The sequence below is a fragment of the Molothrus ater genome, chromosome 20 (genome assembly GCF_012460135.2).
Source record: "Molothrus ater isolate BHLD 08-10-18 breed brown headed cowbird chromosome 20, BPBGC_Mater_1.1, whole genome shotgun sequence".
Lineage (NCBI taxonomy): Eukaryota > Metazoa > Chordata > Aves > Passeriformes > Icteridae > Molothrus > Molothrus ater.
In genome coordinates this window covers 3758313-3773837 of record NC_050497.2, presented here as the reverse complement: position 1 = coordinate 3773837, position 15525 = coordinate 3758313, and the positions used below count along the sequence as shown (strand labels likewise).

At 51.6% G+C, this 15525-nt stretch overlaps 1 protein-coding gene across 1 annotated transcript in view; it reads left to right on the top strand.

The window, feature by feature from the left end:
- The window catches only part of ASTN2 (astrotactin 2), a 352354-nt gene that overhangs the window by 254573 nt on the left and 82256 nt on the right, over window positions 1-15525 (top strand). The window contains 2 exon segments of the mRNA XM_036393845.2: window positions 9531-9664; window positions 11658-11806. Of these exon segments, the coding sequence (XP_036249738.2) occupies window positions 9531-9664; window positions 11658-11806 (283 nt within the window).

Here is a 15525-nt window from a genome sequence, read left to right as displayed (position 1 = left end):
CACAGGTAAAAGGCATTTTGCCCTCTTCAGCATGTGTATTTTTTTAATAGGTTTGTCTTTTCATCTGCCTTAGTGCAGTGAGTTATGAACTTTTTAAAATTTACAGCTCCAGCCCTGTCCAAGGCCGTGTTCTCGGTTGCTGATGACCTTGCCAGACTCTTAAATGCTGGGGTTTCAGTTTCCATGCTGGGTGTCTGCTGTGGACTGATTTGTGGTATTTCTTTGTGTGCATGTTTGATTTCAGCTAAAACTGACCATTTCCAAGCAGGAGATGAGGTGAAAATATATCACTTTGCCCACGTGAAATGAGTTAAAAAACTCTTTATTTCCATGTCAGTGGGAATTGCTGTTTTCTTCTTGCTTTGAAGCCAGGGCCTGAAATGTAAAGAGCTCCAGGAGTTTTGCCTTTTGCTGTCCAGGGAGAATTTGTCCAGAGGAAATGTCCTCACGGTAACTCTCAGCTCGGTGTGATCTGTCCTCCCAGCCCAGCTCCAGCACGACTCCTGCTCCCAGCAGTGGGGAGAAGCAATCTCAGTATAAGGAAAAGCATCAGGCCTCTCTTTTCCTTCTTGTATTTAGTGAGAACTATGGGCTGAGATCCTGCTAGGAGTTTCTTTGTTTCCCCCTGTAGTTTAATAGTGTTGGTCAATGAATTTGCACCATCGCTGGTCACTGCAGCCTGGCTGGGGGCTGTGGCAGTGCTGGAGCTTGCCAGGGTGAAGGAGATGGTTTTGGAGGTCCAAGCAGCTCTTGAAGGGCTTTGTTGGATGTATTTTCTGCAGCTGTCACGCTGGTGTGGCTGTGGGTGGCAGGTTTGACAGGAAGGACTCTTGCTGGAGCAGAGGCAGTGCTGGAGTCCCCCCTGCCCCAGTCCCTGTCACCTGGTGAGCTCCAGCTCATCCAAGCATTCTACAGGACCATTGCTGTCACAGCTCCAGTGCTCTCAGAGTCTGAGTGATCACACTGGGTCTTCCAAAGGTGTAAAGAGACAGAGAAGCTGTGACTTTGGCTGTCCTCTCCCAGGAGCTCTGTGGATCCTGCATCAGTTTTGACTGATGCCAGCATCTCTCTTGTGCTCCCTGTGTGCTCTGCAGCAGTGCAGACACCACACTGGTCCCTCCACATGAAGCTGGAGGAGATTCTCCACTGCAGGGCTGTGGAGGAAACCTCCACCAGTGCCAGTGGCTGGCCATGCCCAGCAGCAAGGAGCTTCTCTCTGTGGTGGGGCTGTCTGCTGGCAAAATGCTCTCAGCACTCAGGGGCTGGATGGATGCTGTTCAGTGCATGTGGTGGGAGAGAAGAGAGAGGTGGTGACCCCAGGTGCTTTCACTCTGGGGAACATCCTGGAGTCAAAGACAAGAGCTGCTCCTCACCCCAATTAGAGTCCCCTCAGGTTATGATGACTTTCCTCCTCCACCTTAAACACATTTCTGCCAGCCACAGGGTGGGCACCATCTTTCTTACTGCCCAGGACAGCCCTGGAGTGCACCCAGAGGCACAGACTGAGTGAGAGCACAGCTGTGCATGATCTGCAAATGTCCTTGTCCCTCACAGGCTGGCAGGGAACACCCTGCTTCCCCCATTGTGACCGTGTTCACAGGGGTCTGAGGATGAGGGAAGAGATGAGGATCTGACTCCATGTTTCAGAAGGCTGATTTATTATTTTATCATGTATATTACATTAAAACTATACTAAAAGAATAGAAGAAAGGATTTCATCAGAAGGCTGGCTAAGAATAGAATAATAAAGAAATGATAACAAAGGTTCTGTCTCGGACTCTCTGTCTGAGCCAGCTGGGCTGTGATTGGCCATTAATGAGAAACAACCAACATGAGACCAATCCCAGATGCACCTGTTGCATTCCACAGCAGCAGATAACCATTGGTTACATTTTGTTCCTGAGGCCTCTCAGCTTCTCAGGAGGAAAAATCCTAAAGAAAGGATTTTTCATAAAAGATGTCTGTGACACCCCATCCCCTCCCAGGGCATCCTTGACAGGGATGTACATGTGCATGTACAGAGCCACAGGGCAGCTGTGGCCAGTGGAGGAGAGAAAAGGCAAGGTATGTTGGGCTGTGTGACCCCTCCTGTACATGATCTGCTCATTTTTCCCCAAAAAAACCCTGAAACAAGCTTCTGTGGAGCAGCTCAGCCAGCTGCAGAAATGCTTAGAGGGTGGTGTGGTGAGGGGGGTGTGGAGAAGGGAGGCAGGAGAGATCAGTCTCACTCCTACTGGGAAATGGACTCAAACTCCTGCTGTGTGTATTTAAGGAGACAAATGGATGTGGAGCCTGGATTTTTAGGAGACCCCTAGGACCTTGCTTTAATTCGAAAATTGAGTAATCTCAGCATTTGCTGCAGCCATGGCCTCCTCACAGCACACATGGCCCAGCCCATTGTGTGGGGGCTTGCTGGGGGGCTCATCCCTGTGCTGCTGCTCCCACTGGCCTCAGCAGGAGCCCAGAGCATGCCTGGGACCCTGGCAGGGCTCTTGGGGACAGCTTCTTCACGTGCTGGGGTCACCAGCTCGGATGACAAGTGAGGTTGGAACAAAATTCCCCATTTTTAACGCCCACTCCTTGCCCAGGAGCCATCTCCTGCAGAGCAGAGCGTGGCCACTGCTGTCCCCACTGCCCCACCAGTGTCCCCAGGCTGGCAGGGTGTTTTTAGCCAGCGTGAAAGGTGTCCCCGAGGCCATGGGCTCAGTTTGACCCCAGTCCTGCACCATGGCAGAGCCTCTGGAGGACACACAGCATCCCCAAAGCAGCTCCTGAAGGCCTGGGGACACAGAGCCAGGGATTTCTTCTTCCACTGCCAAAGCTGGCAGGGAGCCTGGCCCAAACGGGGGGACAGTGTTCTTGTGGTTGAGGTGAGTTTTTTGGTTTGGTCTGGGGTGTGTTTCTTTTTATTTGTTGTTGGTTTGTTTGAATACCTGCTAATTGGCCCTTGTGCTTCTCCTCTGGCCCTGGAGCATCGTGCTGCAGCTCCAGCTCCCCTTTCCAGGGGAAGAATGGCAGCATTGTCCTGCCTGGCTGGGGCTATAATGAGGAGCTTTGTGCCGAGGTGTGAGAGCAGAGCCGGCCCCCCAGGAGGGCTCAGTGCAGCACACAGGGCTCTGATTTCCCCTCTGATTCCCCGGGTTTCACAGTGTCCTCTGCCACCCCCTGGGATCCTGTTATTCTGTAAATAACAGAAACCAGGCTGCTGCCCACCCTGGGTCCCTCCCAGCACCCTGACCTTTCCAGCACACCACTGATGCCCCTTTCCAGGATGAAGTGCTGGTGGTGCTGCTCCTGGGGAGAGGCAGGCAGAGGCAGGGAGGGCGTGGGCAGCACAGGATGGGATCACCTGCCAACAGCAAAACTCCATCCTCCTTTGCTGTGAGCCTGGAGCACCAAAACTTCATCCTTTGCTGTGAACTTAGAGGAGAAAAACTCCATCCTCCTTTGCTGTGAGCCTAGAGCAACAAAACTCCATCCTCCTTTGCTGTGAAGCTGGCCTTATGGACACGAATTGCATGATCCTGGGAAGACTCTCTGGCCTGGGAAATCCTAAGCTTTCCTCCCCTTTTATTTTTGTTTTTCTTCCCCCCTTCCAGAGATATCTAGGCTAAGGAGTGGCATTTACCTCCTGTGAGCAGCACTGAGCATTGCTGGAAGGGCATGGAAGGCTTTTCCTCCAGCCACCCTGCCATCATGGTAGCATCCTGTTCAGGCTGTGAAAGCCCTTCTGGAGCCTTCATCCTCCTCCAGTGGCCCTGCCTGTGCCTGAGGGAAGGTGTTGGTGTGCAGGCCCCATCTCCATCCTGCCAACAGGAGAGGACAGGATGTGTCCGTTTGCTGCCATGTCCCTGGACATGGGATGGATCCTGTCTGCTGGCATGGCTCAGCGTGCTTCCACATTTCCCTCTCTCCTTCTGCACTGAGAAGAACAAAAAAGCAAACAGAGATTGGGAAATCAGTGCAAAATCCAAAAGGAACCTAAGTTCCAGCTTACAGATCATCTCCTTTTATCTGCAGCCCATCTCTGTCCAGCCTACATGTTCACCTGTGGTTGGTTTTTTTTTTTGTTTGTTTGGGTTTTTTTGTTTGTTTTTTTTTTAATCTCCCTGCATTTCCTTTTTAATTTTTCCAGAAACAGAGATGTGCATTGTAGACTCAGTGAGCCAGATTTTCATGTCTCTGTCAGCCATGGAGAGGACCAGATACTGACAGACAAGCACCCAACACATGTCCTTTCCAGTATCCCATCTGCAAACACCAGCCCTGTGGTGTGTGCTGAGTCCTGCAAATGCTGATCTGGAAGGTTCCTTCACGTCCTATCACTTTCCCCTCCTGGGATGTCAACAGACAACCCACAGTTAGAAATAACTTAATGCTTCTCCCTCCATCAGCCAGGTCTAACAGAGGACAAAGGAAGTGTTCTTCTCCATTCTGTTACAGAGTGTCTCAGCTATAAAATGGGGCCAAATGGCCTCCCCCTGAGCACAAATAACAACAGGAGAAAGATCCATATGCAATCGAGTGTAGGATGAATGTGCTTAGCTGATCATTTGTTTCCCTAATATTTTTTTTATGAATAGGCTTAGCTTATGGTAAGATGGGACTTTATGGTCCTGTAAGTCTTGCTTGTGTCAAAACAAATGAACTAGCCATCCTAGGGGGGAACTATCAATCCAATAGATGTGTGTGCATGGGTGTGGGGAATCAGACCTATTATACCTTTAAGAGCAAATTAGATGCTGTTCCTATGATTCATAAAGCTATATATCTAATGGCATGACTCGTCATCTAGAAAATAAACGTTTCGAGCCAGTTTCTCATCTCATAAATTTCCCCTCTGGCACCGAAGGACATAAACTAAATGGGCTGACTCACAGGGAAACAATACAATTTGGATACTTTTAAATGAGAGATAAAATTGCCTTAGGGCACACAGGGGTGTTGGGGTCCTGGGGAGTGGTTGGCAAGCGCAGGACAGTGCATTAGGGGTCACTGCCATTCCCAGGGGATCAATCACTCCTGGGAATCCCTTCATGATTCCAGACCTTCTTGGGCCTGTGGAGACATGACCACCATGATGAAGCATGCAAAATGGAAGTGGTCATGTTTGAGATGGACTCGTGTAGGTGCTGTCTCCTGGCAGGGAGGAGAGCACTCAGTGCACGCTCTGAGCATGGCAGGGAAGGGCAGGAGATGTGGAGAGCCCAGCCCAAGGCAGGGGGAGAAGGTGCTTCTCAGCCACCAGAGATCAGGAAGGTCCCTGTGCTTTCATTGCCTCCTGAAGCTCTCCCAAAGCAGCAAAACCTCATCCTCCTGTGTTGTGAGCCTGGAGTAGCAAAACTTCAGCCTTCTTTTGCAGCTTCCTATGGGATAGATCTCAGCACCTTCACTGCATCCTTGTCCATCACTCTTGGTCCTCCTGCACCACTGGGGTCCTTGTTTGGGTGGCAGCTGCCATTCCCTTCTTCTGTGTGATCTTACCCATTTCTGCTCCCCATCAATTTGCCCTTGATGCTTCCCCACCCCTCAACACACACTCCCCAGCCCCAGTGGGAAAACCCCAGGAGCCACTGTCTCAGAATTCCACTGGAAAGCAAGAAAACATAGAATTCCAGAATCACTGAGGTTGCAAAGGACTTCCAATACTGAGTCCAACATTTAACCAATCACCCCCTTGTCACACCACAGCACTAGTGCCTCATTCAGCTGTTTCTTGAACACCTCCAGGGATGGGCACTCCACCACCTACCTAAGCAGTCCCTTCCAATGCCTGACCACCCTTTCAGTCAAGAAATTCCCGCTGATATCCAACCCAAACCTCCCCTGGCCCAGCCTGAGGCCGTTCCCTCTGCTCCTGTCCCTGTTCCCTGGGAGCAGAGCCCGACCCCCCCTGGCTGTCCCCTCCTGTCAGGAGCTGTGCAGAGCCACAAGGGCCCCCTGAGCCTCCTTTGCTCCAGGCTGAGCCCCTGTCCAGCTCCCTCAGCCTCTCCTGGTGTTCTGTGCTCTTCCCTGGACACACTCCAGCCCTTCAATGTCTTTCTTGTCATGAGTGGCTGAGCCAGAACTGGGCTCAGCACCCAAGGTGTAGCCTCACCAACACCTGGCACAGAGGGACAAGGCAGGCACAAACCCTGGCTCTTGCCTGGCACAGAGGGACAAGGCAGGGACAAGCCTTGGCTGCCTGGCTCTCCCAGCCTGGCCCTGACGTGAATCAGGACAGAGGCAGGAGCCAGCAGGGGCAGCCCTGCTCCCAGTAACCTGGTTAGGGGATGGAGGTGTGCCCGCCCTAATGAGCACAGCATCCATCCCCTAACCTCGTTTGTGTGAAGGGTGACACAAGGCAGATGACAGCTGGGCACCTGAAGGATCTAATTAAAACCTGTGTGAGGCTGGGCAGGCAGAGCAAGGGGGATTGCTCATCCAGCTAGTGCTTAACAGCAGGAAAAAAGCAAAACAAGGAGTTGGCTACTGCATTTACTAAAGGGCATGGATGGGGTGGGTGGGGTTTCTTCCCTAAGTCGGGGATGTGCAAGGAGGAGCCGGGTTAGGGGACAGGGAGGGGGTGTGCAGAGTGACAGGGCTGGGGGACAGTGGGGCAGTGGCAGCAGTGTGACAGTGCAGCAGTGTGACAGTGGGGCAGTGGCAGCAATGTGACAGTGCAGCAGTGTGATAATGGAGCAGTGCAGCAGTGTGACAGTGCAGCAGTGGCAGCAGTGCAGCAGTGTGACAGTGCAGCAGTGTGACAGTGGGGCAGTGCAGCAGTGTGACAGTGCAGCAGTGTGGCAGTGCAGCAGTGTGACAGTGGGGCAGTGTGACAATGGAGCAGTACAGCAGTGTGACAGTGCAGCAGTGTGACAGTGCAGCAGTGCAGCAGTGTGACAGTGCAGCAGTGTGATAATGGAGCAGTACAGCAGTGTGACAGTGCAGCAGTGGCAGCAGTGCAGCAGTGTGACAGTGGGGCAGTGGCAGCAGTGTGACAGTGCAGCAGTGTGATAATGGAGCAGTGCAGCAGTGTGACAGTGCAGCAGTGGCAGCAGTGCAGCAGTGTGACAGTGCAGCAGTGTGACAGTGGGGCAGTGCAGCAGTGTGACAGTGCAGCAGTGTGGCAGTGCAGCAGTGTGACAGTGGGGCAGTGTGACAATGGAGCAGTACAGCAGTGTGACAGTGCAGCAGTGGCAGCAGTGCAGCAGTGTGACAGTGGGGCAGTGGCAGCAGTGTGACAGTGGAGCAGTGTGACAATGGAGCAGTGCAGCAGTGTGACAGTGCAGCAGTGTGACAGTGCAGCAGTGGCAGCAGTGTGACAATGGAGCAGTGCAGCAGTGTGACAGTGGGGCAGTGTGACAATGGAGCAGTGCAGCAGTGTGACAGTGCAGCAGTGGCAGCAGTGTGACAGTGTGACAGTGTGGCAGTGCGGCAGTGTGACAGTGCAGCAGTGGCAGCAGTGTGACAGTGCAGCAGTGTGACAGTACAGCAGTGTGGCAGTGGGGCAGTGGCAGCAGTGTGACAGTGCAGCAGTGTGACAGTGGGGCAGTGTGACAGTGCAGCAGTGGCAGCAGTGTGACAGTGCAGCAGTGTGACAGTGCAGCAGTGGCAGCAGTGTGACAGTGCAGCTTTTCCCGGGATCACCCACATCTGTCTTCCCCTGCAGTGCCTGTCTGTGCACACAGGTACCTCAGCACAGGGTGTTTATCTTGCTCCCTAGGGAGAGCACATGCTTCCCCATCCATCTGCACACATCCTTTGCTGTTCCTCTCCTGCACGGACCCGCTGCTCTCTCTCTCATGTGTCTGCATCCATTTATCTGGGTGTCAGATAAACTCCTCTCTTCATCCCTCTCTCCAATTACTTTGGATGCCCTTTCCAGCCTAGCACTTCAATTACTTTCTAAAGAACAGAGTAAAATAATGTCACCTTTTCTTTCTTTCACCTGTTTGTTCCTTCCTTGGGTTTTGGGGGTTTTTTTCCAATTTTTTCCATCTGGAACAGTCCCATTTTGTAAATGCCTGGAAGCAGAAAATTTTGTAGACGCAAGAGCCTCGAGGCACCTCATTAAAGGTGCTGGGGGTGTTTGGGGAGAGCAACAAAACCCTGGACAATGGCAGCCCTGACGTCAGGCTCTATTTATACCTCCTCCTTTCAGAAACCTCCCTGGGATGGAGCTTTTCCTGGAGTTTTCTGCTCAGTGCTGCTGCCTGAGCTGTCCCTGTGCTCCTCAAAGGGCACAGATTTATTTCTAGGCGTACCCTTGCAGCACAGGCCATATCAGCAGGGCCAGGCTTCCGCAGGCAACTTCTCATGGAAGAGTAGTGTTGCCAGCAAGTGAGGCTGCTCCATGTGGATGAGGACCTGTGGAGGTGTTTCAGCTCCCAAATGTGCCTCTTGAAAGGTCAAAAGTGTTAGAGCTTTGTTCTAGTGGCTGTGTTTTGGTGTTCTTATTATTCCAGATGGGTGTTGTGGCTTTGCGGGGTTGGGTTGGATGTTGGCTTTGTGTGTGTGAAGGAGATGTTTTTGAAACTGGAAGTTGAATTACAGCTGAAGGGTAGTGGGAGAAACCACCATAAATCCATGTGGTCCAAACTAGAGCAGGGTATGGAGTGGGGGATGCCCCATCCTGTGGGATGATCACAGCAGGGACACTGAGGGGTGAGACCTGGAGGGCTTTGCCAATTCTGACCACAGTTATTATTCCAGGGATTCATTGGTGTTATTAGGAGCAGTCAGGGTGGCTCCTGAGGACATCCTGCAAGTTTTTTCCAGGTTTTATTTTTTCCTTACAGCTAGTGCTGTTTTGCTTGTGAGTGTTTCTTAGACAAATGAATAAAGCAGCAGTTTGCTTGCAGGAGGGCGCTTTGTGTGAATAGCAAACCTGTGAGAAGGATGGAAGGGGTGTTGTTGGGAATTTGGGCATTACTTTATTCTCAGGGGGACAGAAACAGCTGGGCAGAAGGGCACAGGGAAGAGTGGAAGAGTTTCACTGTACACAGCAGCACTGTGTGTGTTATATTGCAGGCACTGTGTGTGTTATGTTCACTGTCACAGAGGAACTTATGCTTGTGCTTCTTTGGGCAGCTCTGTCCTCCCCCACAGGAGATCCCCATCCCCACTCCAAAAGCATTCAGGGATGAACCAGCACCACTCAAGACATGGGAGTTAAACCCAGGGAGGTGAAGGGCCATGCAGAGAGGCTGTGGCAAAGCTGGGAGGACACATTCCCCCAGCCCATCCCGTGTTTCCTGATCCCAGGGCTCTGTCCTCCCCCACAGGAGATCCCCATCCCCCACTCCAAAAGATTCAGGGATGAACCAGCATCACTCAAGACATGGGAGTTAAGCCCAGGGAGGTGAAGGGCCATGGCCAAGGCCATGCAGAGAGGCTGTGGCAGAGCTGGGGAAGACACATTCCCCAACCCATCCCGTGTTTCCTGATCCCAGGGCTCTGCACACTCCCCCCGATGCTCAGCCCCAAAGCCTGGCCAGATTTCACTGAGTCTTTAGCACACATGTTCACGCTTTTTGTTCTCACGTCAGGCCTTCAAGGGAGCCCTGATGAGCTCATACTGGTGCTCTGGGAAAGGTGATGTTATCGAAGACTGGTGCAGGTGCGACCTCAACGCCTTCGATGAGAACGGACTCCCGAACTGCAGCCCTCTCCCTCCGCCTGTGTACGTATCCTGTGAGCCCTCCAGGGATCACCAGCCCCTTCCCCGTGGGTCACAGCCCCCAGAACCACCCCATTTCCCAGGGGCTCAGCCCATGGGCACCTCCTTCTGCACCCTGGGGGCTGGGGGCTGCAGTCCAGCCCTCCTCACTGTGTGAGTGATGTCTTTAGGATATCCTGGCTCTGGCTGTGGCCCTGGAAGGTTTCCTTATAGATTTTCATCACCTGATTAGCAGGGCTTGTAGAATGGGATTTCAAATGCTGAAAGAAATGGAATTACAGTGCAATTCATTGTGGCTTGTCAGAGCAAGAGCAAATCAGGAGCAAACTGATGGGGAATTAGCTGAGAAAGCAGGAAGACTGGCTCCAGCGAGCCACAAGGACCAGAACACCTTCTTAGTGAGCCAATATCCTCAGAGGGGATTCATTTCCCATCTGGAGTCCAGCAAACATGCTGTGTGTTTGGAGCCAGACTCTCCATAGCCCTGTACTTGGTGTTGTCATCTACCCTGGAGCAGAGGGAGTGGACGCCTCTGCATTAGCACAGCCAGGAGCTCAGAGCTCCTTCCTCTGCCTTCATCCCGGCCCACGTTGTTCCTGCTCTGGGCAGGAGCTCCTGCACAGCTGCCCTGCTCTGGCTCTCACCCACACCCCTCAGAGGTTTGCAGCTGGGTGAATTCACTCTGCTTCTCCCCCTCTCTCCCTCCCTCACCTTGGCCATGCAGACCTGACCCTTCCCTCCTGTGGACTCAGCCCTGCTGGGTTTCAAGAACCTGGATCTTCTCCTGTTTTGCTCCTGGGGAAAAGGTCCCTGCTCACCTTGCTGAAGTTCAGCAGCTCTTCCAGATAATGAAGGCCCCTTAGATGTGATATTTGGGGTGGCATGAGCTTGCCTTCTCCAGGAGCAGGGGGAGGCTCCCAAGGGCACACATTGCAATAGGCTGGACTCAACCAACTTCAGCTTTTTGATGCTCAGTAGCCCCTGTGACCTCTGTCCTTGGGGCTTTGTGGGCACACCCACATGTGTCAATGTGGGCTTTTCTAGGGTGTCCTGCTTAGAGATGTGGATTCCTCCCCAGAAATGGAGCTCATGTGTTAGGAAGGATGAAAGTTTGACAAGAAAGTCTCACAGATATGTGTGTGCTTAGCAGAAAGATTTTTAAATGTAGAGTCTGATGAAGGAATAGAGATAGAAGTAAGTTTTGATACAGAAGAAAAGAATTGCTGAGCCAGTCTCACTGGATAACCAAGGAGGCAAAGGCTGTGTTAGTTAGAAGGGGGTTTTATGGCTTAGAGCAAAGGATAAACCCACCCCAAACAAGAAGATGTTTTTACCAAGAAGAAAGAGAGCACAGGCAAACAAGGCAGCAAATGTTGCAAGTAGAAAAAAGGTCTCAGAATTTTCCACTGCAAGAAAACTGAAAAAGAACTTCTAGCTTAAACTGTAATGTACTAACTTTGAGTGATTGGAGAATAGTAACATGAATATGGTAATTATAGTAGTTATGATAGGCTGTAGATAATAGTTAAGGTATAGATTGGTTCTACTGTATGAAGATGCTCAGCAAAGAAAAGTCTAGAATGCATTGGAACCAAAAGAAAAGTATAGAATGCATTGGAACCAAAACCAAAGGGTCTCCAGGCCTGCCTGCAGCTGGAGCTGACAGCTGTGGGCACAGCTCTGTCACCCATGACCCTGGGCTGCTGGAACATCTTGGATACAATAAACTGCATTTTGGATACAATAAACTGCATTTTGGATACACTAAACTGCATTTTGGAGAGCTGCCTGGAGCCTCGCATCTCTCATTAGGCTCTTACACTGGCGCCCAACGTTGGGCACCATTAGTAAGAGCCTGAATGAGGGATGCAGGTCCCCAGGCCTGCTGTAACACCTTGGATAAAACAAACTGCATTTTGGAGAGCTGCCTGGAGTCCCTCATCTCTCATTCAGGCTCTCACACTCATGTCTTGTTCTCTCACTGTCTCCTGCCCAGCCTGCGGCTCTCCCCCAACGTGGAGCCCTCCAGCACCGTGGTGTCTCTGGAGTGGCTGGATGTGCAGCCTGCCATCGGGACCAAGGTGTCAGACTACGTCCTGCAGCACAAGAAGGTGGATGAGTACACGGACACAGACCTTTACACAGGTGGGTGTGAGGGAGGGCAACCTCCTCGTGGTGCAGAGGGCTCCTGGCCATGCTTCCTGTGCCCTGCCTGGCTGGGAGCAGCTGATTCGGTGGAGAATAGAGCCAAGGTGTTAGGAGGTATCAAACCCACTCCATTTAGGAGAGGTTTCTGGAATCTTCTGCAGACATGGTGATTTGAGGGAAAAGGGAATTACAAAAACACAGTGAGGCAGAAGGAAATTATTTGGCCTTTTTTGGGCAGGGGAGCTGTGAGTTGGAATTTCTGAGGTGGGTGTTGATCTGATCAGTCTGAAATGCCCCAGGGTGGTGGTTGTAGGGGAAATGTCATCCTTCAACAGCTCAAGGGCTTTGCTGGTCTGTCCAGTGAGTGACCAGTGACCCACCTTTGAAAGGACATTTTCAGTTGTCTTGCACACCTATCAGAGGAACTCAAAACCTACAATATTTAGGGAGATTGCTTAAAGACCACAAAATTTCTCCAGGAGAACCTGAAACTTCCCTGGGTTGGAGTTTAGTTCTCAGGCTTGTACTGAGTGCTCTACACTGTAAAAAGGCTTTGTCAGCAGCTCAATCCATGCTCCAGGAGCTGCTGGACAAGGCAGAGGACTGTGAAGGATGGGACTTGATTTGGGTGAGTAAATGATGGATTTCAGAAAATAGGACTTGAGACCCTGAGTGATAGCAGTGCTGCAGGGAAAGCCAGGCAGAACCTACTGCTTTTTGCTTGAGGATTTTCGATGTAGTTTTTTAAAGAAGCTCACAAAAGTTGTCAGGGGCAGCTGGGCAGTTGATGAAAGCAGAAATTTACCCGGGACAGGGCTGGTGTTGGAGTGCAGAACCTCACAGTCCACATGCAGACCTGCATGGGCTCCCAGGGCACCCTGGCAAGATGTTTAGCTGTGTTTCCCTGTTGGGAAGACAGGCTCAGGAAGAGCATTTAGACCTCACAGACACAAGGAAGTTTCCACCCTCCCTGGTCACCTCAAGCCCATCTATTCTGCAGCGTAGATGCCACTATATCCAAAAATCATGTGCTACAAGAGCTGGCCTGTCTCTGTTGGAGACAGCCACATCCCCACCTCCTGGGGGGGTTCCAGCTGTTTGTGGAGACCCCTGAAAGAAGGAGAAGGGGTCTCCACAAGCAGGAGACCTGCAGGAGGTGCCTGGCTCATACACCAGTCCCATCCCTTGGGCCCTTTCTCCTGCATCCTGCCATCATCCCCTCCCAAAGCTGCCTGATGTGACCACAGACTCTGGGTTATGTCTCTGGTTTCATGGCATGGAAGAAGGTTTGTTCTTTGTCTTGGAGGAGCACCTTGCAGTAATGGGGAAAGAAAACAAGCCACCAAAGGAGGGGCTTTGTTTTGGATGGGGATTCCAGATTGCTCACACATCAGTCAGGTGAGGCCAGACCAGGGAAACATGGGGTTTCTCCTTTGAAGTGGCTGGATCTTTGCCTGGCAGCCAGAGTAGGAAATACAGATTATTATTATTATTTTCCTTTTATGACTGCCATGTGTTTGACAGGCAATTGAATTCATTGTGGGGAGCTTCCCTCCCCTCTGCCTGCTCTGGGGGACTGTTTGGGACAGAATGACCCTATTAACAATTAAAGAGAAAAGCCAATCCTAAATCTCTCCCTTTTTTTTTTCTGTGTTGTTTATAACCAAACAACATTCCTGCCTTCAATCCTTTCTTACCCTACAGGCCTCCAATCCCAGATGACTTGATTCCTTTAAATACCTTGTGTAGGTTTGCAGAGATGCTGACTGCTACAGCTCTCTACAGCCAAAAATCCTGTCCTGGATATCCCCTGAACACCATCACCCACCCATCCTGCTGCACCACAGCTTCTCCCCTCTGAGCAGCATCCACAAAAACAATAACTCAGCCTCAGAGGGGGAATCTTTGGGAGAGGAGTGTGGGATATGAAATTTGGGTAGGTTTTGGAGTGTGGGATATGAAATTTGGATGGCTTTTGATGCATATGGGCAGTTCTTCCTTCCCCATCAGTCTCCCAGCTGCTGGCAGGGAGGAGCAGGTTGTTCCCATTGCTGGGAGGTACATGACAGGTATTTGCAGAGGGGGCCAACTCTGGGCTGGGAGGATCTCAGAAGGATCTTGTAGGGCTCTTGAGGATGCTGCCACTCATCCCTTGGAAATACTGAGTTTAAATGAGTAGGTTATTTGTACTTGGACAGTGGTTTTGTTTGCTTTATTCCAGTTGTAGACATTTCTTATTGTGATTCCTGGTGCTGACATGGGCTAGAGCTCTGCCAACCTGTTCTTCATCCCCATGGCAAACTAGGTGGTACCCAGTCCCAGCCTCACCTGCCTTCTGCCTTCCTCCTGCCCCTCAAAACCCTCCAGTCTCTCACCCTTGCAAAACTCCTTGGCCTCCTCCTTGTTCTGCAAGTGGAAGATGTAACCATTCCCTTGAGCCAGAAAACATTTCCTCCTCTTCCTCTTGGAGCAGAGTCAGGAGGGAGTTTTGAGACTGGTCTAGCGTGGGTCCCCTCTGCTCCCTGCTGGGCTCCACGTGAGACAGGGATGGGCAGGGAGCCTGCGTGGCTCGGGTGCCCTCAGCTGCATGAGGTTTTTTAAGAGGCTTGTTACTGGTGCTTAGAAAAACACAGCCCTTGGCCCATCTGAGGCTGAGAGGAGGTGAACTTGTGTGTGAAACAAACCACGCTTTCAACACCAGCGTGCTCGGGAGCCAGCCGGGGAGGCGGGGAGCAATTACAGCCCAAACTGTTTATTAAAACTTGTGGAAATTACTCATAACTCCATGTGTGCCACGGCTTTGTAGTTGAGTGATGCTCTTTGTTTGAACGTGGGGCTCTCAGAGAGGGCGTGAGGCGCACATGTGTGTGTGTGTCTGTGTGTCTGTGTGTCTGTGTGTCTGTGTGTGTGTGCAGCCAGCCCGCCAGCGCATTATGTCATGGACCAAGCAGGCGCTGCACTTGAGAGAGGGAGAGGGAGAAATGTGTTTTACAGGGTGAGGTACAAACTGAAATGGCTGTGAACATCTGGAACTGATATTAGGCTTGGAAAATGTTTTCTGTCACTCCAACACTCCTCTGGAGGAAGGTTTGTGAAGTTAAGAAGCTCCAAAGGGGATGAGGGGGAGGGATGAGGGGATAACATGGCTGTGATGCAAAGTGCTTTTCATGTCTCCATTCTCTAAGCTGGGCCATGTCCCTGCATCTGCCAGACTTGGCACCTGGGCTGTCACCACTTCTTGTTGCTGTGGCCCTGGCTTAGGAGGTCCCCTGGACCAGCTGAGCCTCCCTTACCTGAGAGTGCAGCATCTTCCAGCCTGTGCTGGAAGACAGAAGGATCCTTGCCCTGGTTTTAGGGTTGGGAGCTGGGGAGCTAAGCTGGGAGGCCTTGTGTGAAAGCTGAAGGGTGAAATCCTGAGGAGGGAACAGGCAGACCTAGGCCTGGTTTAACAGCACCTGGACCTTCTCTGGTGCCCACCTGGGAGGTCAGACCCACCTGCATTTGGGGAGGCTGCTGTGAGTTTGTGTAATGCAATGTTTAGAAATTAAAAAGTGCTTTGAATGTGTTTTTAGAACATTTTGGGGAATGGCAGGGGGAGGATGAAGGACTGGGCTTGGCTGTGTGATGGATTGGGGTTTGTGGGCTGGGCTGTGTTGCTCCTGGGGTGGTGGCTGCGCTGCTGCTGTGATGTTCTCAGTCCCTTTCTCAAAGTTCTC